The sequence below is a fragment of the Lagopus muta genome, chromosome 11 (genome assembly GCF_023343835.1).
Source record: "Lagopus muta isolate bLagMut1 chromosome 11, bLagMut1 primary, whole genome shotgun sequence".
Classification (NCBI taxonomy): Eukaryota; Metazoa; Chordata; class Aves; order Galliformes; family Phasianidae; genus Lagopus; species Lagopus muta.
Window position 1 is genome coordinate 7,951,648 of NC_064443.1, and position 25,861 is coordinate 7,977,508.

Consider the following 25,861-nt stretch of genomic DNA (forward strand, 5'->3'; position numbering starts at 1 on the left):
GAAAGAGACAAGAAAGACAATTTCTAGGCTGGGAAATAAATATTAGCAAATTCTGACAGCCTTGTTAATCACTTGATAAATCATCTTCAGAAGCGATATTAGGACCTGTGACAGTACTTTATCTTTGTAACATCTGTCATCCAGAAGGTTATCAATCTACCCTTTATGTGACATATATATGAATCAAGATACTTCAAGCCACACCTCATTTCAAGTAAAATCAGTCCAAGTTAAATAAAACTAGAAACATTACTGAATAGCTTAGGAAAAAAGCACAAAAAACAAAAACAAAACAAAAAAAAACCTCTAGACAAAAAAAGAGTTTTAAACAAGCCATAGTATCAAGAAAATGATACTTAAGTTAGATATGAAACTACAGAACTCCACCCTCCAGGAGTGCTGTGATAACTAGAAAACAAGCTGAAAATCGTGATACCACTAACACGAATGCAAGCACCCTATTAGATTTATTTATTTATTGGGAGGGGAGAGGTCAGAAGTAGTTCTGTAGTAATGATTTCACAACATGTAAAGCAACATGTTGGAATTAAAAGGTGCTGGTTTGAAATCCTCACAGGTAAGGACAGGATTCATGTTTGTCTGCTATTTCTGACCTTTAAAATCAACATGTATCACCTTCCTCAAAGGATGTCCATAATAACTTACTCATGATACATAAGGTTTCTTGTATTCTGCCTCACATTTGCTTTTAAGTCTTTTATCAGTCATTCCTCCATACTGAGCACTTCGTTAAATCTCCAGAAATCCCTGATTTGCGTTTCAAAGAACGCACAATACTGCTTAAAAATTATACTGAAAGATGATCACTATAGATGATCCTACTAACTTGGGCATATGCATTTCTTATCCTGACCACTTTTTTTTTTTTTTTTTTTTTTTTTTAATTATTCTACCAGGAAAGAAAAAAAAAGTAAGTAGGGCAAAGCAAATGTATGTGACATTAATGCCACTGAGAATCTTCTATAAAAAAGACAACAGTATTATTTGCAGTGTAAAAAAAAAAAAAAAAAAAACAACAAAAAACAAACAAACAAAAAAAAAAAAGCAGAAACCAGCTGAGTTTTCAGTCTTTCAATACACAGTAAGGTAAAATGATTACCAGGTTTAAATCCAAACATGCAGCTGATGGGCTGCAGTTAGAAATCAGGTGGGAATTTTGCAAGCTGGTTTCAGAAAATGGGATAGATTACTTTATCTCCATGAACTGAAGTCCCAGCGGAAAATGCTACTCAGCTACAAATACATCTAGAACAGCATTTGAAAGTAGACCCTGTTGAGATTTCTATCGCACCTAGGAAAAAAGCAGAGGCAGTCCTAAACTAGGCAGTAACAGCAAAGCTCCATACAAAAAGACTGGAGTCTCCAAGCTCTAATGTTAGATGAATTTTGACAACTCCCTGAACAGGCTCACAACATTAGCAATCAACAATCACAAACAATCACATGCATTGTTTTCTAGACTAATGTATGCAAAAAAAAAACAAAAAAAAAACAGGTTGTTTTGTTTCCAAACTTCTATGATAGAAATAAAATGTAATTAGAAAAACACCATAACACTTCTTTCTACCACAGAATGGTAGATTTATGGTACTCATCATAGCAATCATCTTTTATGTTTTTAATCATTATTATCTAAAGAAATTACAAATTTGAATTAAAATTGGTTATTGCTTAAAAGAATTCCTAAGATTCGAGCCAGGAGATTTTTTTTTTTTTAAATAAAGAAACCAAGAAGAGGAGAATTGCTCCATCTCAGCCGCCTTCCCACTCTCCAGTGAATAAATAAACATTATTTTTATGCTTATGGCAAACTGCCAAAGCATAAATCAACCTCCTTGAGAGGCTGATAGAGCTGTTATAGTCACTATCATTGTTTGAAAAACTGAATGAAAATCAGAGAGGCTAAAAATGCCCCTATTTATGTTCATTAATATGTAGAAGAAGAAAGAGTGAACATGTAGCTGTTCCAAAATAATTTAGCTTCTGCTTAAAAACAGCAAAGAAAAAGCCTTTTTATCTTCTGCATGGTTAATCAGCACATTCTCATGGGGAGACAGGCAAACTTTTTTTAAAAAGTCTCTTCCTTTTCTCCTATAAAAGTACTACTTACCAGTCAAGCACAATCCTCTTATTTCTGAATGATCTTTAACTCAACTCCTACGTCTTCTAAATATACTATTTATTATGCATTTGGATCAGAGTGCTTTCAGTGCTAGAGCACTAAGCAATGCAGTGCATAACATTTGTACAACTCCCATTCTGTAAGAGGAGCCTCATATGAGATACAGTTTGATTTAAGTGGTATCATCTTAAAAAAAAAGATACATCTGGTTCAAAGCTTTAGTTTTGGGAATAATTTACACCATGCTACTGAGTGCCTATGAGTCGCTTCTGAGAGCTAATAATTTAGATAACTTTGACCAGCACTCAACTACATTTACATTAACAGGCAAGAGTCTTGGTGCTGCTTTTATTCAATACCAACAGAGAAATAAGGTAGTGTGTGAAGATGCATAATCAGGCTCTCTACAAATGACAGATATCATTTATTTCAGTGCACTGTACGAGTAAAATACCAACCACATTTATCATCTTAAATAAAATATAAAGATTATAAATAGATCAAGTGGACAAATTGCACCCTACTGAAAAACAGTCAAATCTTTTTCAGCTTCAACTCCAACTGACTACTAAGTTTTGTTAATTTGGAAATGTTTTGATGTTTGTTGAAATAGGAATTAAACAATTTCAACCATAGTCAAACCCAGCCTAAAGACTAATTGAAAAGTTTATTGGTTCAAACTTCTGACAATAAAATTTACCAATGTCACACGTTTTTTTTAAAGTAAATTAAAAGGTGGGAGATTAGAGCTTTTCATCTCCATTGTTTGATAATAGACCTTATCAGATACATTTATTCCTAACGCAATTTAAATGGCATCCAGTTAAGCAGAGATGAGAGTTAGAACTCTTTCTTAAAAAGAATGCCATTCTTCATTGTACTTAATCAAAAAATGAAACAAGATCAGAAGAAACCAGACCTGAGCACTTCTCTAGCCCCACCTCAATTCTGAAAATCTTCAGTACTGGCCAAAGCATTTGGGATCATTTACAAGTGGTTATTTGCCCATTGCACCTTCTGGCATTTTAAAAATAAACCTTAAGAGAAAATTTACAAGTTGCTTATCTTCGTTAGTAATGTGTATCAGCAGGGTTTACTTTTCACCATGCAGGATAAAGGAGCAGACTTGACATTAGGAAATGTTAATTCTAAAGTGCCACAAAATACAGAATGGTCTGTGAAAGGAAGCCTGCTTGGCAGCAACCATGAAAACTGAACCAAAGTATGTGAAGATTAATCTGCTGCTGAATGTGGTCTTACACTTTCCAAAGTGCAGCTCTGGAAATGAGGATAAAAGATACAACTGCTGTCCAGTCACAAATCACTTGAGATAAAAAACACAAACACAACAACAGTAACAACAAACAAAACAAAAAACACCCCACCACACTGAGACATGTTTTTTGACGAAGCCAATCATAAGGAGTGATGAGAAATAATCATTCAAAATTACAGTGAACAATCACATAATGTTCTCCTATTCTGAGCTTTTTAGTTTAAGATGCCATGACTCAAAAAACAGATTTACAAAGACTCAACAACTCAAAACATTTCTTTATATAGATTTACACATATCTTGTAAGATTATAACTCAAATCAATTACAAAGCTCAATTTCAGCATACCTTATTACTAGCTGTATCACAAAGAGCAGCAAACCGGGAGGTAAAGCTGCTTTAGAACTGATGCTTATCAGACTTCAACATGTCTTTCCTCATGTTTCAATCAAAGAACAGCTTCTGTCACTCTACTGAAAAAATAGTGACAGCAGGACACATAGGCAACCCTAAAAACTGCTAACACAGGAGCCTTATTGTGGAAATAACTCACCTGCAGTTAGACAACATTACAGGACAGTACAGGAAAGCTTGCAACTGAAGAGAAAGGATGGATTTAGCAGTAACATTCTTTCAAAGCCTTCTGCTCCTTCACCAGAAGAACAGCTGTGAGGCAAAACAAGGCCTTGTTCCACAGGTGAGTCACCTTGACCTCTTCCAGATAACCACAGAGATGCTCTTTCAACAGTCAGGCTATTGTTATCACAAGTTACTAAATACAACATTGTTCCATCAGAAGTCTTTATGAAAAGGTGGTGTGTACCTTAACGTTGACAACAATATTTTTAAAAAATAATCATTTTTTCGTTAATAATCTAACTTCTGCTACCTTCAAACTGTTCGGAGCAGCACTGGTTTGTTTTGCTGTTGTGTTTTTTAATTACAATATTTTTTTTAAAAATCAGAGTACAAAAGAGTGTTACCACTTGGCATATTATTTGGACAAGCATCTTCCTTCGGCAAAAGATTTGAAATACAATCCTAGAAGCACAGTTTCAAAAAGAATAATGCTCAAAATTGAATACAGCAGCGAAGAGGAACCAGCCCAACTGTAGGGCAGCCCACTGAGACATCACCTCCATGACAGGAAGGACTGAATTTCCCAAATCCTAACTTAGGCAAGGACCTTCTGTACTTTTATATTTAGTGCAAATGAGAGTAAAAGCTTCGTAAACATAAAACATACATTGTGTGATTTCATTCAGTTTTCATATTAGTGAAATCTATCTACTTAAAAACATATTAATGTGACACAAACATCTTCAGAGGTTACATATAAGCATCAGAAGAAATGAACTAACTCCAGGAGGATGAGTACCATTCTCCTCTAAAAGGAAGACAGAAAATTAAAAGTGAAAATCCTTCCAGGATTTCACATCATAGCTATTGCTTCCAGGAAATAGCTGCTAATATGCAAAATCTCTAAAGACTTAAACAACAAACCACAAGGACCAACATATTGACCTTCAACCTAAAATAACTTTTACTGTATATTGACCTTACTCATACAGTTGTTTCTTTGCCTTGATAAATAGAATATTAAGCACACTGCATATGGCACCTTTGTTAACATAAGAAATTCCCATGAAGAAATGTGTGTAAGAAATACCTTAGACCTGGATGTGCTCACTTTGCCAGTTTCTAACCACTTTGGTAAGTAAAACTTCCTGCCAATGTGAACAACTAGGTCCTTTGGGAAGGAAAACTGGCATGCTCTACCTCACCGTGCTGGCCGTCATACCACACAGCCAGCTAAAGAGACATTCACTGACACATACACAAGTACACGTGTTCTACTCCAACTGTAGATGGAAAGCAAACCAAGGCACTGTTGCTGAGTATGTCTTTCATAACCTATCCCCTCCTTCACATGAAAAATGTTTTTTGAATGCCACTGATCAAGCTAGTTTCACAAAATAGTAAACACTTTGACTGCATCTATAACAAAGGCACAAACCATATAGCTAAATATGCAAATTTAACACAACGGGTGATACTAAATGGACTTACATTCATGCGGATTCGGTTCAGACATAAGTGATAGGAATAACTGACTATGAAAGCTTCAAGTCACTCTCTGTGTAAACAGGGATGAATAAAACACTTTGGCACAACTACTCAATCCCCTGACTCTGGAAGTCAAGCCAACTGACCAAAGGAATTTAGATTCAGACTTTCTCAAACATCAGAATGATGAAATACTGCATTAAAAAAAAAATCTTATTCAGTAAACAATGAGCCACATCATTTATTCTTTCAACCTGAAACGCTGATAGATTTATGTTTCAATTAATGTCAAATTTTCAAGTGTTCAGAAGCTAAAACTAATAGGAAATCTAGGAAATCCTTAAGCCAAGCAGTACAACATATTTATATTCTCAAACTTGCAATGTCCTTGCAAACATAAAAGTAAACCAACAAAATGTACATGGAGCAAGCCAATTCAATATTTTTATTTGAAGTTTTTGTAAATATGAGTAGCAAATGAGTCTGTGTTATTATAGGAAATGGAAATCATACCAGAAGCCATCTCTTCATTTCTATAATATTTTGCTTAAATATGGAGATTGATTGTCTAACTTCCAGTGACACTGGAAGCATCTTGATTTTATTTATTCATTTATTTATTTTTAAGTTCAATGGCTATACAGTAATTTATTGAGTGCTAGACAACTGAGTCGGATTCCTACCTGGAAACTCAATAAACAGCACTGTCCTAACCACAAAACCAAAATAGCCAAGTTCACACTTCTAAGGCTTCTGTGCAACAGGCCTTCTTTTTACTAAATGACAAATGCTTGAGAAAACACTACAGAAATGATCTGGAATCTCGTAGGGCAGAAGCTTAAATCTGATGAATTGAAACCTCTCACATTTCTTTTTTCTTCCAGCACTGGGAATTCTTTGATAATGTACTGACATTTTGGTCCTATTCTTCACCATGTCACAACTCTTACATAACAATAATGCAAACAGAATACAGGTCTAAGAAATCCAGAAGAAAAGTGACATTTACTACATTTTAAATGACAAAGATGCAGCCATAGAAAGGTATGTTATTTCATGGTACCTCTAAGGATGTAATTAATTCATTTTTTGCAACCGCATTTTGTAAAAAGAAATAAGATAAATGTAAATGCACACCGACAGAGTATTTTAGGGAAGCCAACATTTTTAAGCTTATCCAAAAATATATCTTCGTTGATGCTCGACCTCCATCTGATTCACTTTTTCACATGTACTTCATGTACATACCGGGCTTTATCTTCAGAAAACAGAACATAAAAGGATTTGGAAATGTAAGCTTTGGTGTGCTATATCATTCCAGTTTTATGTCAAGATTTTTTATTACATGTTAATTTTGTTTTAATATGGAATTCTTTCTTCCAAATCTGCAAAGCTTTTGATTATTGACTCTAAAGCACACAGATGTTCACATTGTGAAATTATTTAAACTATGTGCACAGCCTATAGATTAATAAATGCCAAATTCTCCCATTGTTTCCAAATTTTTGTCTTGTTTTGGATATCATACAAGCTGTACTATAAAGTACAATGTCATCTCTGCCAGAAATTGCTAGAGTGAGAACAAGTGTTTAAAACTGACTTTAGCAGTTGCCTTAGAAATTGGCAGTAAAGATCCATAATTCTTACTGTGGCAGGCAACAGAAGTCTGTAGTTATTCCTGATTTCATATTAATAAATTTCTAGTTTTTCTATTCTTTTCAAAAATTCTTCTTTGCATTCTACAGCAAAGTAGTCAAACATGAATTATAATGTATCTGTTTGGAAGGAAAACAACAAAATGAATTCCTATGAAAATGGAGTGGAATAAAGGTTCTGCCAATTGCTGGTCCTTGAACGTCTTTGTAGTCATAGAATCACAGAATCACCAAGGTTGGAAAAGACCTAAAAGATCATCCAGTCCAACCGTTCACTTATTCCCAATAGCTCCCACTAAACCATGTCCCTCAACATGTCCCTCAACACTGTCTGGACAGACTATCAGATAAATTGTATTTTCTGGTGACGTTATCCAAAGATAAATGCACAGAGACTTAAGAAAGTGGAAATGAGAAGACAGAAATAAAAGGGATCTAAAAAAAAAAGGAGAAAATAAAGATCCGTCAAGAATAACTTGAAGAGAAAAAAAAATAATGACTATTTTTATCTTAGCCCTATGTTGTTCTCTCCATATCCTAAATTCTAGCTCTAAAGCTAGTTTTAACTGGTAAACAATTTACCTACCGCTTTCATTGGACTTAACCCAAATAACATGTTTAGTCACTCACCTTTTCACTCCATCATCTCACCTTGCCAAAACAAACTATGCCCCATCACAATGCTAAAACTAATGAGGTTTTTCAGCTCCTTTCTGATTTCACCCATATGAGAGCTCATTCACATAGTCAATGAGCCAGTCTCTCTCAATCACATACAGCAATCACAGGGTTTTGAGAACTCTCTTTTCATCAATCTTCTAGCTCAGAAAACCAATCTCTTCCTTGTCACTGACACATCACCAACACAAAACTTTCTGCCTTCCTTATTACTAATGGTGGACACAATGCAGCAGAAGACAGCACATTATCTACCCAAGGTTATTGCTTTACACAAATTACAGTAATACCACAGAAAATGCAACATTTATTATTTGACCGAGTCCACATAAATCTTCATGAACCATTAAGTTTTAAGAGGTAACATCACCTGCTAGCAGAATCTACAGCTCACCATTTAACTTATATGTTGGCCCATGTGATTAAAGGAAGAAGAAATGATTTCAAAATGTATGCTTAATACCATACTGTGATATATGTTACATGATATAGTTGAACACATCCCACACAGAAAAGCACCAATAGCAACAAGATACTGGGAAGTGAAACCAGCCTTTTGCATGATCCCACTTCCTGTAAGTGGTTTAAAACTAATTTTTTCCATTTTAATCCTCTATTTCAAAGCACCATCTGGGCAAAATATGCTTTAATATAGCCCAGTGATTTATTTCTTGCTTGCAACAATATTTTGCAATAAAAATGTGCATGCAATAATTTCATGCAAAACTGCTGCAAAGACATTCGGAACAGTACTTGTAAAGAGGGTCTGTTTTTTAAGAGAGAGGGCAAGCAGTAACTTGCATTTTGAATGACACATCTACGTTTCAACAGCAGCTTCAAGGAAACATTTACATTTGAAAAATCCCTACTCTGACCTTTTTTTCCCCAGTTTACTTGCTGGAAGATAGGAGAACATGACAAATGAACCTAATTTAAGTGGGCTGAATGCCAGATTGCCTGTTAAAAAAGAGCACCTGATTGTACATTAGGTGAGAGGTCAGTGACACTGAACACCAGCAGGTGTAATAACAACTGCAGGCTTTTTGTAAAGGAAACGCAAACAAGAATTTACCCCGAGGACATTACGGATAGTGCCTATCTTCTTAGGCACCAAGTGATTGGCAGGAGGGTTCTTAAGTCAAGGTATTCGATGGTGCTTTGTTCACCTATATCATGACAGGGCTTTGAGCAGCACATCATGAAAGCTGAAGTCTTTAGCTAGTATCATAAAACAACACAAATAACCAGTGAGGAAAAACAAAACAAAACAACAAACAGCTTTCCTACTGTTAGGAAAGGCTCAAAATTCAGAGGATAAATCACTCTGCATCTCGGTACCTGTTTTCTCCCTGCTACAAAGGCTTTATTCATCTGTCACTTTAAAACCCCACTACTGGAACTACTCTACCCATTAGTTGTGGGAAAAACAAATATGTATGATGTATAAAAATATAAACAAATAACATTTTAAAACACTGTCATTTCATCTCATTATATTACATTAATTTGTCACTTTCCCTGCAGGATTGGAGGTTTTATATTCCAAATACTGCTTTTTCATATTAGGAAAGTAACTGGTTGATAAACAACATTTTTCTTAAAATGGAGCTTGCTGCAAATCACATTCTAATAGCAGTAACAAAGCACACAATTTATAGCCATTACAGTGTGGTAATGTAAAAGACAGCTACAAAGACAATATCCTCTAAAGCTCTGAAAGATATTGAGGTTATATTTTCTGGCCCACAAGAAGCCACATGCCCATTTGATTTCTAGAATCTTCACTGTCATCTCTTTGGGGTACAATTTATTTTTATTTCTCGTTGCTCTAGAATCTTGCAATATATTTTTATGCATTTCAAAATCTAAATATGATATTAGAAAGCATGTACAATTCTTGAGTAGTAATAATTATTTTTATGAGGATCCTAGCAAAAAATGCACGTGTCAAATCTATGCATTTAATCTCACATGATAAATACTTTCAGTTTATGTACTGTTCTCCATTTTGCAAAAATGATTGTTCTGAATGGCAGTATCTTGCTGATCTTGATTGATGAGACATGGATAGCTTATCTTTCATAGAGAAATGTTCATGATAAAATCATTTTTGAATGTTTTCTTAACATTTCTTAACCATCACAAGTCTTAAGAGAGGCTTCTCATTAAAAACATTCTCATTTGTATGATCATACTAATATGAGGTGGTTTTGTCATTATATTCTGATTTAAACTGGAAAGCAATCAGTGATCATGAACATGAAAACAGCACGGCTGCCAGTCTCTGAATTTTTTAAGTTCTTTGAAATGTTCTCACAGAGGACATGGGAAAATTTAATGATGTTGGTACACTACCACACACTAATTTCTTTGGGACAGCAGTGGCTTGATATGTTTCCTCTTCAACAAGCATACAATTTGGCATTTAATAAATAAAATACAAGATGAAGCTATGAGAAAGCAAAAGATTTCTTAAAGCAGTATTGTACTTGAAGAAACAAGATGATAAGGCCACTGCCATTACTTTTGAGCTAAAACCCCCTCTACCTTACACAGACTGGTCAAATAGCTGCTTCTGAATGGACTCTATGTAAAAAGCTATGCATGTCCATTCCATGATACTCAGGATTTCGCTATACTCAGGATTTGTAGCACAGATGGCTATTAGCAACTTGATCCAAGTATTGAAAACATACACAACTGAAAAATAAGCACTGACTTATTTGTGGAACCAGCTTGCTTTCTGAAAATAAAAATCCAGTTTTGTCAAATGCTCAGCAATTGAGAATTTCATATTCTTTGACAATTGGGAAGCGAATAGCGTCAGACCATGTAACTTCACCAATCTGAGTGCGCAAAGACAGCAATTAAAATAATTCTAAGCTAAGTTTATTAACTGAAATATGCTCTGTGGGCACTGAGCTTACTTTTGTCCAATGTGCTCATTTAGAGGAGAAAGTGCTTACGTGTTGATCACCTGCTGGGCCGTGGTGGGGAATCTATCCTTTGATCAAAGGGGGACATACTGGTTTTACTTTACATCCTGTCTCTCTAGCTCTCAACTGGCCCATAGCTGGAGGGATTCATTTCAGGATTTTTCTTTATTCCCAGTATTCTGTTACTTACTGCATACCACCACCCAAGGCATCGGGGCTAAAACCAAACACTCTTTGTGGTACATCCATACAACAGACATCAAAATGGAAACAATATTTAAGTTAAACCTGTAAGATCAAGTTTGCTGAAATCCTGCAACACATGCAGCTTTTGAACACTTCAAGATCAAATCAAGGTTTGACAGACAGAGTTAAGGAGAGAATCAGTACATTTAAACCTGTCAATCCTCAAAAGAAAATAGAGTTTGCTGGTAAAAGTAAAGGTAACTGCTCATTTTGTCTTGGTGCTAACAGCAGTTGACTATGGATAGAGAGCTTGTGCTTCTTTTTTTGTAGAGTGTATATTTTTTTCCTGTAACAGAGGCAGGGTTCTCACTCAGTTGATCTTAAAATACATTCTTTGAAGCTACATTGCTTTCAAAAAGAAAAAAAAGGGGATTTTTGTTTTCTGATTCTTATACTGAAGGAGTATTTTTAGATAAACCTTTCCAAAGCTTTCCCCAAGCAATAGGACTGTATCTGAGGAACACTCACATGCAGCTTTAGTACTTTCTCTCTTCTACGGAACCAGAAGAGAAGTTGCTCTGAGACACTGCAATGTTTGTAGCAGTATCCATGCATCCTAGTTTAAAAGTTTGTGAGTGAAAGGAAATGTAACTGAAAAAAAAGAATTATCAGAACAAGCTCCCCTCTCTCTTGCAATCAGTTGTGGGTGGACAACCAAAAAAAGAAACTTTCCATTCTAAATGTATTACTATCAACAGATTTTTTTGATCATTTATCATTTTTTCTTCAAATTAATGGCAATCCACGTTCTAAATATTTTCCCCCATCTACTAACTACCCACCAGAAACACATTATTTTTCTGCCACCAATTTTAGAAATAAAGTCAATTTACTATTGAAGAAAAAGATCTAGAAGATAAATGACAACAATCACACAAGAGATGGAAGTTAAAACTACATTGATAAAGAGATCTAGGGGAAAACAGCAAATTGACTTCAAGCAGTTTTCTATCCTTTAAAACAATTGTCCAATAGGCAAATAATTCCCAAAGGAGTGCTACCAAGTCTGTATGAATTTCTCAACAATTTTGCCAGCCTCTGAGAGAATAAGTGAAATAGTATGGATTTTCATTAAATCTAACTACAGATGTCATTCAAAGTACATAGAGTTAGGCAGAAAATAAAAAATTAGAAGGTCAGGAAAAAATTCTTTTAAAGCATGATATTGGAGCCAGGTCCAACACTGGTTCAGGAGTTATTATAAAAACGTTTTATGAAAGAATTTTTTAACATATGTCCTTTACTTCGTTTTCCATCCTCACAATTATTGCAACTAGAAGAGAATACCCAATTATGTTAATAAATTTAAAAAAAAGTGAGGGTGATCTCAGCATAGTTTCTAGCGAAAAGGCTTGAATACAATTAGAACATTGGAATCTTTTATTACTTATACAAGTATAAGTATACTATACCTATAGTGGTACAAAACTAATTAAAATAAGACCTAACGCCTCTAGCTGCCATAATCAAAGTCATCCTAGCTAAGGTAATACACAAATCATTAAAAACTTGCCTCAGTATTTACATTTGACCGAATCCATATTCTCAGAACTAAAACGAACTCTGATAAAAAGCTCACATGTAGGAGCCAGGTCAGCAGAGAAAATGCTACACAAAGAATATGAGTGCACTGTGCTTCTTTGATTGCTCTAACAAATAAAGATTTACTCTTCAGACACATTAGGGTCATCAGTAGTCATTCATAGACACAGATAGAACTTTAGGTCTGCCATACAGAGCAAAGCTTTCAGTTGAGTTTGGGATTTATCACGTAATGCGTTTTAAGGTTCTAGAACCACATGTGGCAAAATTTATCAGATTTTTAGTCGAGTCATCCGAGCTTTTTCTTACTGTGAAATTGATCCAAAATCCTTTAAGGAAAAAAAAAATTTCTAAAATTTAACAGAGATTTACAATTATAGTTCTTATATAAAATGCAAAATATACATTACTGATCTCTTCGCTTGCATCTGGTAAAAATAGATCTGCTAAAATCACAAGGAGGTTCTCATTAGTTAAGCAAGAGAATTGCATAGGCTTGACTTAAATCATTTTAATCACTTGAATCATTTTAATCACTTGATTACCTAAGTTTTTGCAAGAACCTTTAAAGATAAAATGATCTCAAGTAAGGGTCTTTTTATTTTACTTTATGGACACTGTGTTCTTCCAGATAAAGTTTTTAAACTTCATTCTGTTACCATCACTAGCTGCTCTTCACTAACAATCAACTGGATATTAACGCACAGCTTCCAACAGAAAGAATAGTGTCAAAGTACAATCTAATCCACCACAGACAATGACAAAGAGGCTTACATCCTTTTGTTGTTATTTAAGCTAACTTAAGTTTGCTTGAAGTTGATAGGGGATTGATGAGCATGATTTCTTCTGTTGATGGATCTGGGAGAATAACAATCTCTAGCAGAAAAAAAAAGTCTAATAAATACACAGGGGTGGGGTTCTAATAATGTCATCAACAGACACAGCTGGTTGTGAAGTGCTCTCCCCAAATTCTGTCCATGGCCTGAAGCTCTATACGGAGATTCTCAGCTATATCTGAATGTGCTGATAAAGAGATTCCAGCTGCTGTTCCAAGGCTACTACTCCTTCAAAAATTCCAATAAAGCTGCTCAAGTGAGTAGCTTGTTCATTTTACTCAAAAAGGATCAGATTTTAATAATAACAATAATAAATGCAACATGAACTGTTTAGCTAGCTGGCTCTATTTGATAGAATTCAAAGTCAGGCTGAAAAAGAGCACATGATCCCGCCAGCCAGCCAAACTGAAAGACTCCAGATGAGAAGCAATGAAAATGTCACTTCTCTTCTGGAAAACAGACATGTAAACATCTTCACCAGTGAACAGTCTATAAAGCAAACAAAAATGAAGCAAATTGAAGCAGTGAGGTTCTGCCAATTGAGATACGCAGGGATATTTCATCACATGTTATTTTTTGCCTAGTGCTCCCTTGAAATGCGTTCATTTAATGCAGTAGATTTTTGGAAGAAATGAGAACACTGATGCCAAAATGGATGCATAATTACAGCACAGTGTTAAAATGAGAATTAAAATGTACTCTTTAGCTATTTTAAATCCTTTATATAAATGTTTGCTACTGGATCTCAAATATATAAGTAGCTTAGTGTTGCTTAAGCAACATTCTCAATACACGTAAGTAATGAACTAGCTGAAATTACATAAATACTTTCCGTAGATTTTCATGTTACACACTGCTATAGAAAAAGTTACAAATTATCATGGTCCAGTCACTGATAAGTAGCCCAAATTCAATCCTCTGGACAATCCTATATAGACCAGTGCTCTTTTTTTTTTTTTTTTTTTTTTTTTGCAGAAAAAGAGAACGTCCATGAAAATAGCACGCAGCTCCTGAAAGAGCCAAATGTTTCAGTGCACCTGCCTGCTTTGTTTGAGCTCTCGCCACCATGCCCAGTAGAAGCTGTAGGGATGTTTCATTTACTGCATGTATGTGATCTGAAAATCAGCATTAGAAACCATCATCAGGATGACATGAAGCATGAATCAGAGAAGTGCCTCAAAAGTGGCTTTGGGCTCTGTGGCTGGTAGGACTCAATGACTGTGATAACAGCCATCACCTATCAAAGCCTTTCCTTGAGGAAATCAAGAAACATGCAATGAAAAACGGTATTTTTTAATTGTTAGGTATTACCTTGTATTTTAGCATTAAATATGGTAAAGGTAATCTAAACCTTTAAAAGTTTAGACTATGTGAGCTTTTGTAAGGTCTTTTGAGTCTGCTTCCAGCAGAAACATCCTGCCAGAAGGAATGCTGTGCAGACAGTCTCACGTTTACCTACTCTAATATTTAAAAATAACTGCTCAAAACTCACTAACTTGAAGATGAATTTTACATGTTCACATGAATATTTATAGAACTACAATCCAACAAAATGCAATTCTGTGAAGCAAAGTTTCAGTACTTTTTTCAAGATGCTGGCTCATCTTCAGATTTCAAACTGTGTCTAGATTATTCGATTCTCTCTCTCTCATCATGAAGTCAGTGATAACCAACTCCTGTTTAAAAAACCATAACTCCTGAAAGTTTAGCTGGTATTTCACATGCTTCACCTTTACCTCACATATTTTACACTTCTTTTACCTTTTCTCACGTTCTACAGTGTTAAAAATTGTCCAAATACGTTATTTATTTTTATTGTGGAAGAGTAAAAAAGATCAAGACTGATGATTGCAGGTCCTGTGATTATTGTCTTTAGGCTGACTACATGAAAAGCTTTGAAGTTGTGTTCATCAGCTCCATTTTCAGTCTGTTTGCACATCTTCTGCACCTGCACTGAAGAAGCTGAGGCCAAAGTTCAGACAGAATGGCCTCACTCACACAGCTAACATACAAGTGACAGACAAAAAACTTTTGAATTTATAAAATAAAGTTCTCTAGCTAGGCATGAGGGTGATTTGGTGTCTCATAAATACCAAGGATAAGATAAGATAAATGCCTGTCAGAGTAAAATAAAAGAGATCTAGTTTGTGCAAGTCTCTTTGAAAATGCATATATATGCGTATATATTTCCACAGATGTTTTCCAACTCAGACCATGAAGAAATCCAAGGAAAGAAACTATTCTGACAATCTGAGTGACAATTTAACAGTACTGAAATAAATAACAAGAACCACTGATTTCAGTATGTCCAAGGCTTCAACTTCTGACCTTAGCTCTGTAATGTATTTGGCCAAAGCAGAGTTGTAACAAAATTAAGAAATTGGATTTGATATTTTGCTTTTCTTTTTTTTCCAAAAGAAAATGCTGATTTTCTCCACTAATCGTCCACTTAATATGAAACAAAGAAGTTTCACATTTGTCACTTATTTCCAGCATATAAGCTATAATAAATAGCCAAGTAAGCACAGCTAAATAAATTGGCATTTACTTTTAATGAAAATCCTGTCTTAAACTGCGGACAATTAGTATCTGAAAATAGTAGTAGCAGTAATGGCACCCTTAAGAAAAACAAAAACATACAAAACAGGACAAAAAAAACTTTTACATTTTTAGTTAAAATAAAAACCTTCAGGATCTTACACTATGAATAAAAATATTTTAACAAGAAAGAACACTAGTCACAAATCTGTCCACATTTGACAATGTTAGCATTCCTTGGAGGTTCCTCTTTTGTTCAGTAAAAACCAAGTTACAGTAACACAAGAATCATGTCTAGAAATCACAAATGCAAAATGCCCTTGGGCTCCAGTCAATGTAGCAACATCCTAATTATGCTAATTAAGCATAGAGCTAGCATTTTCTATTAGAGAATTAAAATGAAGACTGCAAACCGTCATGCTCCTTATTTTTCCATTGCTTTGCATGCTACTGAGACTCATTTCAAAGTCAATGTGTTTTTTTCCAAAACAAGCTACACAGAATATGCAAACATTAAAAAACACAAAAGATTTACAAAAATCTTGACTTAAAATAATGGAAATATAGAGCAGAACAATGGCTGATTGTTAGTGTCTTTAAACATGTCCTTATATAGCTGTGTGACCAAATGCTGTTATGCTTTATATTGCTATTAGCAAGGACGCTCTGAGAGAAAGCTGTTCGCCACATCTCCACAAAGACAAAGCCAGGCACCACATTTTGTTTTAAAACAGCCTTCTCCTCATTTTCCCTGTAAACACATACAGAACACATTCAATAATTAGAAGTGAACAGTAAATATTTGCCAGAGCAATAACTGAGAAGCTTTACTCTTCCACCCATTCTTTACTGTTTCTGCTTGGAAGGCTTTTTACTTTTTACTCTATGACACTGAAGTCTTCCTAATACTGACTCCATCAGGCCTACTAAGGCAAAGGTTTAAAATTACAGGCTTTACATTCAGAAGCTTTATGATTGCAAAAATATTACCTTCTGTTTGCCACCAGGCACAAGCTTCAGACCTTCTGTTTCAGGTTAACTCAGTGAAGTGAACTCAGTTCTAAGGATATAACAATCAATAAACTGGTCCAAACACTCCTAAACATCTTTTAAAGCATCAACCTTACTTCACATCTGACAAGAATAAAGCCTCTGTTACTGTACAAACCTGATACCGCAATAACGATTTTTGTGCTGATTTGTGTTACAGACACACAAGGACAAAAGCCCTAATTGTTTTTCTCAGGTCTGCCGTACTTCAGTGGTGGGAAGAGGAACACAAAAAAACAAGCACTTTCCTTCTAGCTGCACACTTCAGCTGTGCCATGAATCTTACTTTCTGAATGTCATGTGGATTCAGTTACCCACAACAGACTGCTGTATCGGCTTAATACTTAAAAGTTATCATCACCTTCCGATTTTCTTTGCTTCCTTCTGTAGGGGTAAGCAGAGGGGAAGGGATCCTTTTTCTAATAAGTCCCAGCCAGTGCAGCTACACGTGCTACCAGATTTCTGGCCACTGAGATCTCCCTAATTATGGTCTGTTCCTTGGTGAGCAACAGGCTCTCTTACCACACATTATCATCCTGCCACCACACAGCTCCATCATTTCATGTCATTCTTCCCTTGTATTTGAGTACTGACGAAGTTTAAAAAAAAACTTCTGTGGTTTTAAACTTGTTTGTTAAGCAAAATTAGAGGACCAGCCTGCACTGTCCTTACCTAAGTGGGGTACTACTTTTGATTCCACGGATACAATCTGCATGGTACCTAAAAGAACACTAATAGCACTACAAAACTAGTATTGAAACAAAAAAAAAGTTCAAACTTGAAACATTTTGATATTTCAGGCATTTTTTAAATTCAAGTTCTTAGATCAGAAGATTTGAACATCATGATGTCTCATCTGCTTAGCAGCTCCTTTTTCTGAAAGTTTCTGGGACCTTAATTACACTTTACATCCTTTAACCATTTAACAAACTTAGTTGAAATGAAATAAAATTCCAGATAGTAAAAATATTAGTGGATAGCAGTCTACTCAGGCTTAAGGGTATGGGGAATACCAGCCAGAATTTATTCTCCACACCTGACCATCGGTCTGCCCTGGATTCACAGCTGTTTATGCAGACAAAGAACTGAGCCAGGCTTTGGCAACAGCGGACTCACACAGCACTTCTAATCAAGTGGCTTATCACTTAGAAACAGGCTTATCTAAGCTTATCCTTGGCCAATTACACGGAGTTAATGGAATTAATGTTTCATGCACCTATATATTTCCTGTTCTCTGAAACAAAATGAAGAACAATTATAGTCTCAAGAAGAATTAGATTAACACTTCAGAGCACCACATAAACTAGCTAGCAGCCTACAGCCTGTCTAGTAAGTGGAAAATGCCAGATTATAGCTATTTTCTGGCAATTTTCAACACAAAAGGTGAATGAAAGATAGAAAGTAACAGTTACTTCTACCACACCTTAACTGAAAGCATTTCCAGAAATTTTTGAGGCTGCTATTTCTGTAGCAAAACATGGAAATAAAGTAACCGGAAGGGAAAATGACATTTTACAACTTAACTTAAAAAAAATGTATCTATTCCATTTGTAACTAAAGAGGCCAACTTCCATCAAAAAATAAAAAAAATAAAAAATAAAAAAAGAAATCTATAATTACCTGAAAATATCAACAACAGAATCTCACACCTGCTTTAAAAATATAGTCTGAGTGTATAATTATAAGGTAGCAAGTGTTCAAAAATATGAATGGCAAATATTTACAGTGCGCTGACCGGAAACTGAAAAAGCCGCATGCAAACAATCCACCACATTAAAAACAACAACAAAACACCTCACATGAACCTACAGGGTGAGAAGAGTCAATGTCTAAACTAAGCTGTACAATCAGTAGGTGTATATCAATAGGTATACAGAGGTTAGGCTTAGTAAGATTATCACGGTGGAAAGATAATCAAAATAAATTGAAATGCTCAGTGGTATCATAGGCTTACAGTAAACTCCACAAGGAATACCTCCAGAAAGAGATCCTTCCTCAGTGGATGTCAGCCTTTGAACGGGATCTAGGACAGGTACAGCCAGGCTCCACCCCTTCTGGTAGCACAGGTGAACTGCCTTCACCTGTGCTCTCACGGCTGACTCATTGCTTGCTCAGGTGGTCAAACAGAGGTTCAGGCCATGATCAACATTTCCCATACATGAGCCAGCATGATGTTATTTCCCTTACTGAGCTAAGATGCTCAAAGAAGAAAATGCAGTGTGTTGGCAAACGAAGATTGTCTGCAGCAGGAGAAAAAGTGGCCTTCAAGAGCTAGGGTATAGAAAAACACTCTTGAAAGGAGGATTCGCTGTGCCTTAGAAGGATAGGGCTCATTTCCTGAAAATCCCTTAACATTTCCTGACTGTTCAATCACAAACCGTTCTCTGTGCCTCATTTCTCCATCTTAAATTAAAAACAACAACAACTTTATTTTAAAATGGTGTTTTGAAAATTAATTCATTAAATCTTAAAGTGTATGTTTGGTGGCCCTGCTAGGCAGGGGGGTTGGAACTACATGATCCTTGGGGTCCCTTCCAACCCGGGTGATTCTGTGATTCTGTGATTCTGTGATTCTGTGTTAACAGGGATTACTGTGAGAATAGATAGAAAACAATATCTAAAGGCTGCAGAAGCTCTCTTCTTACTTTTTGACAATCAAAGCAAAATTTGGCAAAGGAAGTCCCTAACAAATGTGGGACAAATTAAGATTTTTCTTCTACCTTTCCTTGAGAGAATAATAGATCACATTGATTGATACTTCTCCCAACTGTGAAGAAAAGAAAAAAAAAAAAAGAGAAGAAAACCTGACTGAATAGAATAGCTCAGTTAGAAAGGACCATCAAAGATCATCCAAATCCATCTGCCTGACCAAGCTATGCCTAACCAAGAGGTAAAGCATATTAAAACATTACTTCTCATATACAAAAAGTAGAAAGGGAAGACACAGTCCAGCCACAGAGCATCTGTTGCATGCAAATATCTCCCCATTGTTAATATACCATTCTAAGAAAAGCCTTGGGAGTATATTTTCACAATATGAAATGTGTAAAGTTAATTATCTGGCACCACTCAGAGGCAGAGCAATGGGAGGGCACTGGCTTTGTTCCAGGGGTGTTTTGGCCAGAATGCAGATCTGAGTATTCATGCAGCAAAATGAGGCAGTGTCTGATACAGCCATCTGTACAGAACATTTGAACATACTCAAAAGGATTTATATGAGGTGAGGATGTCATCTAGAATCACAACTAAAATACATTATGATCTTGTCTCTATCTCTCTTAAAAAAATGAATCACTTCACAAAACTTTGTATATGTTTCTGATCTAATGTACCTTTTTTCCCAAAAAAAGAGGTTGAAAAGGACCATGATGATCATCTAGTTTCAACCCTCCTGCTACGTGCAGGGTCACCAACCACCAGACCAGACTGCCCAGAGCCACATCCAGCCTGGCCTTGAATGTCTCCAGGAATGGGGCATCTACAACCTCCATGGGCAACCTGTTCCATTGTGTCACCACCCTCTGAACTGTGTTGTGAATTCTCACCCTGTGACAGCCACTCCCACACTAGGGATGCTGCTCTGGCTCAGGGATAGGTCTGCCCATCAGCACAGGGCAGAGGAGAAGCTCTGCCTCCCATCAGCTGTGGGCTGCACAGCCTCTGCAAGTCTCCTCTGCTTGAAAAGAAACATTAGAGAATGTATTTGTCAACGGCCAGGTATACAGAGATACCGGATAAATTCTGCTGGTATCAGAACAGAAGAGTCAGAGAGAAACGTCTGTTTTTAAATTGGAAATATGTACGGATCAGGAAAATAAACAAAGATTTACTCTCCACACCCAAACAAATGAATGATGATGGCAAACGGCTGAAAATTAAATTACTGTTAAAAAGCACCATAAGCTGTCATTAAAATATCACACAGCTGCGTTAACAGAATTTGCTAATTGCTTAAAACACAACACTAAGAATACCCATAAACCTTTTTCACATTTTTTATGTGAAAAAGAACAATTCCAGACTTGTTTCATGGCTGCTTAATTTCAAGAAAGAAGAAAGTAAAGGGGTTGGACGGACGGCTTTTAAGGGACCCTTCCAACAATTCCATGACTCCGTGATTCTGTGTGTGTCCATGCTCAGAGACTATCTGTGCATAAAACCTGTATGAGACTGCCGTTTAAAACAAAATCAGAAAGTATAAAAAAACAACAACAACAAAAAAAGTTTATAATAATACTCTGATAAACCAAGCCTTCTTTCTTCTTCACATTGAAGCTGTTAATGGCATCACACCCATTTGTTTATTTCACAGTTGCCAAATCTTAAATTTCTCTGTGATAAAAATTTTCAGCAGCTTAATTTTTTAAAACAAAATGCAAATGATTATGGATATCACTAACTTTGCATCATCTTGCAACTGCTCTAAACAGCAAGTATAAAAAAGTTTTATTTAAAGCAAAAATGTTACCAATAAGAACAAAAATGATTTTGGAAATTTTATTCCTGTCATGTAATTTGAGTGGCTTGTAGCATGGCTTATAACATCAGTAGAAGCAAAACAAATCATACAGTCTTCTGCTTGGGGTGACAGAGGCCAAAGCAATATAAAGAGTAAAGTATGACAGTTTTAATAACACGTTAGTCACTTGCACGTTAATCTTCACTAATGTGAGTAGATTTTGCTCCTATGAACAGTCCCACTGTTCATAGAATTGTTCCAGTAAGTGGAAGTGTCAAGAGACTGTTTTGTAGGAGGGAAGCACCACACCTGGTACTCTTGTGCTGTCCTTGGCATTGTTAAGGACCCACAGCAATTGTGAGCTGCAGCAGATTACTGACAGCCCAGAGGTGAGCACCAGGAGAGTGGACATGCACTGATCAATAACTGAGACAAAGTGACCATGAAGCATTTACTCACACTTGAAAGAGACAAAATAAGCTGCAACTTCTTACTTTTAAACATCACTGTCAAGTTAATGTATGCATGTCCATAATTAATAAAAAGGTCATACTTTTCTTATTAAGCCTTTGCTGCTTACATTGGAATTTCAACTAAACATTTTAACTTAATATTTTTTTCCATACATACTACAAGCTTTATTCCATTAAAATCGTACCCTTATTCTGTGGCAAATTTTCTTAAGTAGCAAACTTTCATATTAATTCTGAAAAGATATTGCAGTGTTCTTACAGGGATTTTCAAGATGATACAGCAGATTAATACCAGTTTAAAGAAATTCTCATTTATCAAACACAGAATTATTTAGTCAGCTGCAGAGACAAATATACTTCCCTTAAAGTTTCAGACCTGCCAACATCTTTAACCAAAACAGGGTATGAAAAGGTTAAACAATTAGAACCATTACACGTCATAATTTCTCATCATTTCATTGCAGAGGAGAAAACACTTTTACAAGGCTCACAAACACACTTGTTGAGTAACATACAGCTCCATGCAGTATAAAATAAAACAATACAAAGTAGAACGCAACTTGAAAGAGATAGAAAAGAGTTTCTCACCCCTCAAAATAAAACTGGAACTTTGGTTTATAGGAACGGCTATGCCCATATACCCTCCTCATCATCCTGTGTGCCAGACATTAGAAGATGCACAGAGATGTTAGCATTGGAATGAAAGAAGAAAAGGTTAGTTACTTTAGTGCACATAAAAGACACTGTTCTTGCCTGTTAAAACATATTTTTTTAACATAAGCCAGTGAAAGCAAATGAACAAGTCTGTGTTAATAAACAAGAATTTGCATCTATAGCAACCAAAAACAATGACTTAAACATTTTTCCCACCCAGTTAAGACAGTGTGTAGGATGTAGATTATGAGATTAAATATTAAAAGATTATCTGTTTTTTAACTGCACGCAATTCAAACCAACAATGACAGCAGAAACAGATTAAACCTTGTAAGTAAATAAAGAAGTAATTACTATAATCAAATTGTCTTACATTTTGTTTGGTTGAAAGAAACAGAAACTGCTATAGAATTAGAAAAATCTGTTGTTAGTGAAGTTTAATATGCTGTTAATTAAATCTATCTTTTAAGCAAATCTTAAACACTGCACATTGTTTACAGACAGTTTTTATCCTTTATTCCATTTTTTCATCATTAACATCCCTCATTCATTCACAGTTTTTATGTTAGTTCACATAAATGACAAGTACAAAAAATCATAGCAACTTTATGTATTGTTTTTAAATAAGGGGACTATTCTTACTGTAGATATACTCAAGGGAGAAAGAAATATTTTACATTCATTATAAAGTTGAAGTTAAAAAGGAAACGAAAAACATGAACTAAATCAAGAGAGTAAAACATCCTTCCCTAGATGTGTTTACTGAAGAGTACATATTTTACAATGATGCACACACAGACGTCAGTGCATATATCTTGATGTAGTTACAGTGTGCCAAATGCTGATGTGATACCAAGCTCCTAGAACAGAGGTGCACCATGTGTCGTGTTTAACTCAGCATTTCAAAATAAAAAAAAAAAATCTTATCATTTTAGGTATCCTTAAAATTAACTCGTTGTTTAAAAAAAAAAAAAAAAAAAGAAAAAAAAAAAAGGAAAAAAAGGTATTCTGCAGTTTCAAAACTTTGAAAGTTAGCTGATGTAGCATATTGCTGGCATTTAATTAAATCTAAAAATTAAATAAAATGAATGGTAATTAATTATGATTGAAGCAGACAGGAATTTTAGCTTGAAAATATACAGTGCCAGTATCACTACCGTTCCTAGTCCATTCTTGGAATAAAAAAAGAGCTCCCAGATGTCAACTGTTATTAAAAACCAGATGTTAAGATAGATGTCTTGCATATTGCTGAATTAAGTAAAGAAATCTGACAGTCCACTATAAACTTAGCTATCATTTAACACAGAAGAAATGTAGGTAAATTTTTTTACAGTTAACTTGGAACAAGTCTTGGTTCTACGGTCTGCACAACTACAACACAAAGCAAAGATGCAGTAAGCCCTGAATATTCCTAATTCTTTTTGGGAAAAAAAGGGGACAGATTCTGCAAAACATCCAATTAGCTGGATTCGCCTCAGTGAAAATAAAAGTCTTTCCCCCAGAATTCTGCAGGAGTTACTGCTTTTCAGACCCAGTAATGTTAATTGAATTGACTTTGAAGTTCACAAGGGCTTTCCCAGCGTAAAGGTTGAAGAAAGACTGAAGGGTTTCTTTTCCTTTGAGTGGTTTGATCCTATTTCACTAACAGAACACATTAGGTTAATCTGTGGTGATACTTTTAAAAACAGCTAAAATCAACAAAATGGGCAACTCATTACGTTTCCAAATGACTCCTATCTATGTTCAGCTGTTAGGCTTTTTAGTGCATTACAATTCTTTCAATAAGCAGATATTCATTTTTACTTCAATTATCCATGTGAATTTTCTTTTTGGTACTTCTAAATAAGATGAAAAATCAAGTATTGTCAAATACTTTTAAAGCGCATTACATGAAATAACAGACTATATTGTTTGACGCTGATCCTGATATACAATAAGCAATAAATTAAAAGCTGGAGCATAGCTAATGTCAATCAACATTCTTGTACTGAGTACTGGTCTGTCAAAATAACTTTCTATCTCATTTAATTACACAGAGTCTTTTTGATAAGGTACAGGCTTTGAAAAAATATGTTGAGATTTCTGTAAAGTGTTCGATTATGTCTCCCAAGGCATTGTCAGCAAAATTAGCTCCATATAGAAGAATACTACTGAAGAATGAAGGGGACCTGCAGATACCTATTCTCATCCCAAACAAATTCTGTAGTCCCATAGTGTGGTAGAAACGGCTGAGAAAGACTGCTTCAAAACATGAAGTTATTTGGGATTAGCTGAATAAATGTTATCAGCTGCATTCACATAGGACTGAAATCCTCTGCACAGTGTTATCATTTGAAAAAAATATAGAGCAAACTCAGAACACAGAAAACTGTATCTGAAATCAATGATATTTAAAAGGGCTTATGGTAAAAATAAACCTTTACTACAATGTGGAACAAGGACAAATACAGATAAATAAAAAATGTTCTACATCTCTGTGCAGCAGCATGAGACCATTATTAGAATTGCACATCTGGTGTTTGTGTCATAAGTCTTGTGAATATTCGAAAGACTAACCAGATCAGGAAACAGCTACAGAATTACTCAAAACTAAGCTTGGCAGTGAGAGCCAAGAGACTCAACCTATCTGGTCATTCAGAAAATATTAAAAGATCACTATTAAGTAACACATACAGAAAAGAAAGTTCTTTAGTAGAGAAGAAAAACAAATAGACAAACAAAACTAGATTGATATGTACAGGACATAGACTGGATATATGGTACATATTTTTAAGTAGCACATCAACTCTGTATGACTGGAAACTTTTATATTAAGACATGTTATAGAAGGTGTGTCTAACAGTACTCAAAATAATTTCCCAAAAATTACAGATTTAATGAAGAAATTATTGAGTGGCCAGATCCAAATTATGATCAGGATCCACTTCATCTTTAACATATACAGTTAACAAAAATCCTTTCCCATCTTTCTTATACAAATCTGTTTTAATGAGAATTTCTGTGCCCTGATCTTATTCTATACATTTTATTGATTCTATTGATTCATTTTATTGATTCTTCATTCTATACATTTTACTGATTCGTAAATTCATAAAAAAGAATTATTATCTACACTGAGCTGGTTAGATGGACAACTGAAAAAAAGAATAAATAAAAATAAAAAAATCCCAGAACAAGATGCTGACTGGATTTTAAATTCTGAACATTAATGGCAGCCCAAAAGTAGCTTCAACATACTGTCATATCTTAATTTTTTTTTACTTATAGAATGCTCTGACTTAATGCCTACCATTCAAATCTGTTCATAA

General features: G+C 35.1%; 1 protein-coding gene across 5 annotated transcripts in view; it reads right to left on the minus strand.

Annotated features, from left to right (window-relative positions):
* The window catches only part of ERC2 (ELKS/RAB6-interacting/CAST family member 2), a 428,344-nt gene that overhangs the window by 85,555 nt on the left and 316,928 nt on the right, over positions 1-25,861 (minus strand). For 2 of the 5 annotated variants that reach the window (XR_007379216.1, XM_048956932.1), the window contains exon 20: positions 22,488-22,553. The exons of the other annotated variants lie outside the window; for them this stretch is intronic. Coding sequence is in view for 1 of the 2 variants with exons in the window: in XM_048956932.1 (XP_048812889.1) it covers positions 22,527-22,553 (27 nt within the window). In the remaining variant the exon portion in view is untranslated. The remainder of the gene's footprint in view (positions 1-22,487; positions 22,554-25,861) is intronic. 5 annotated transcript variants of the gene reach the window in all.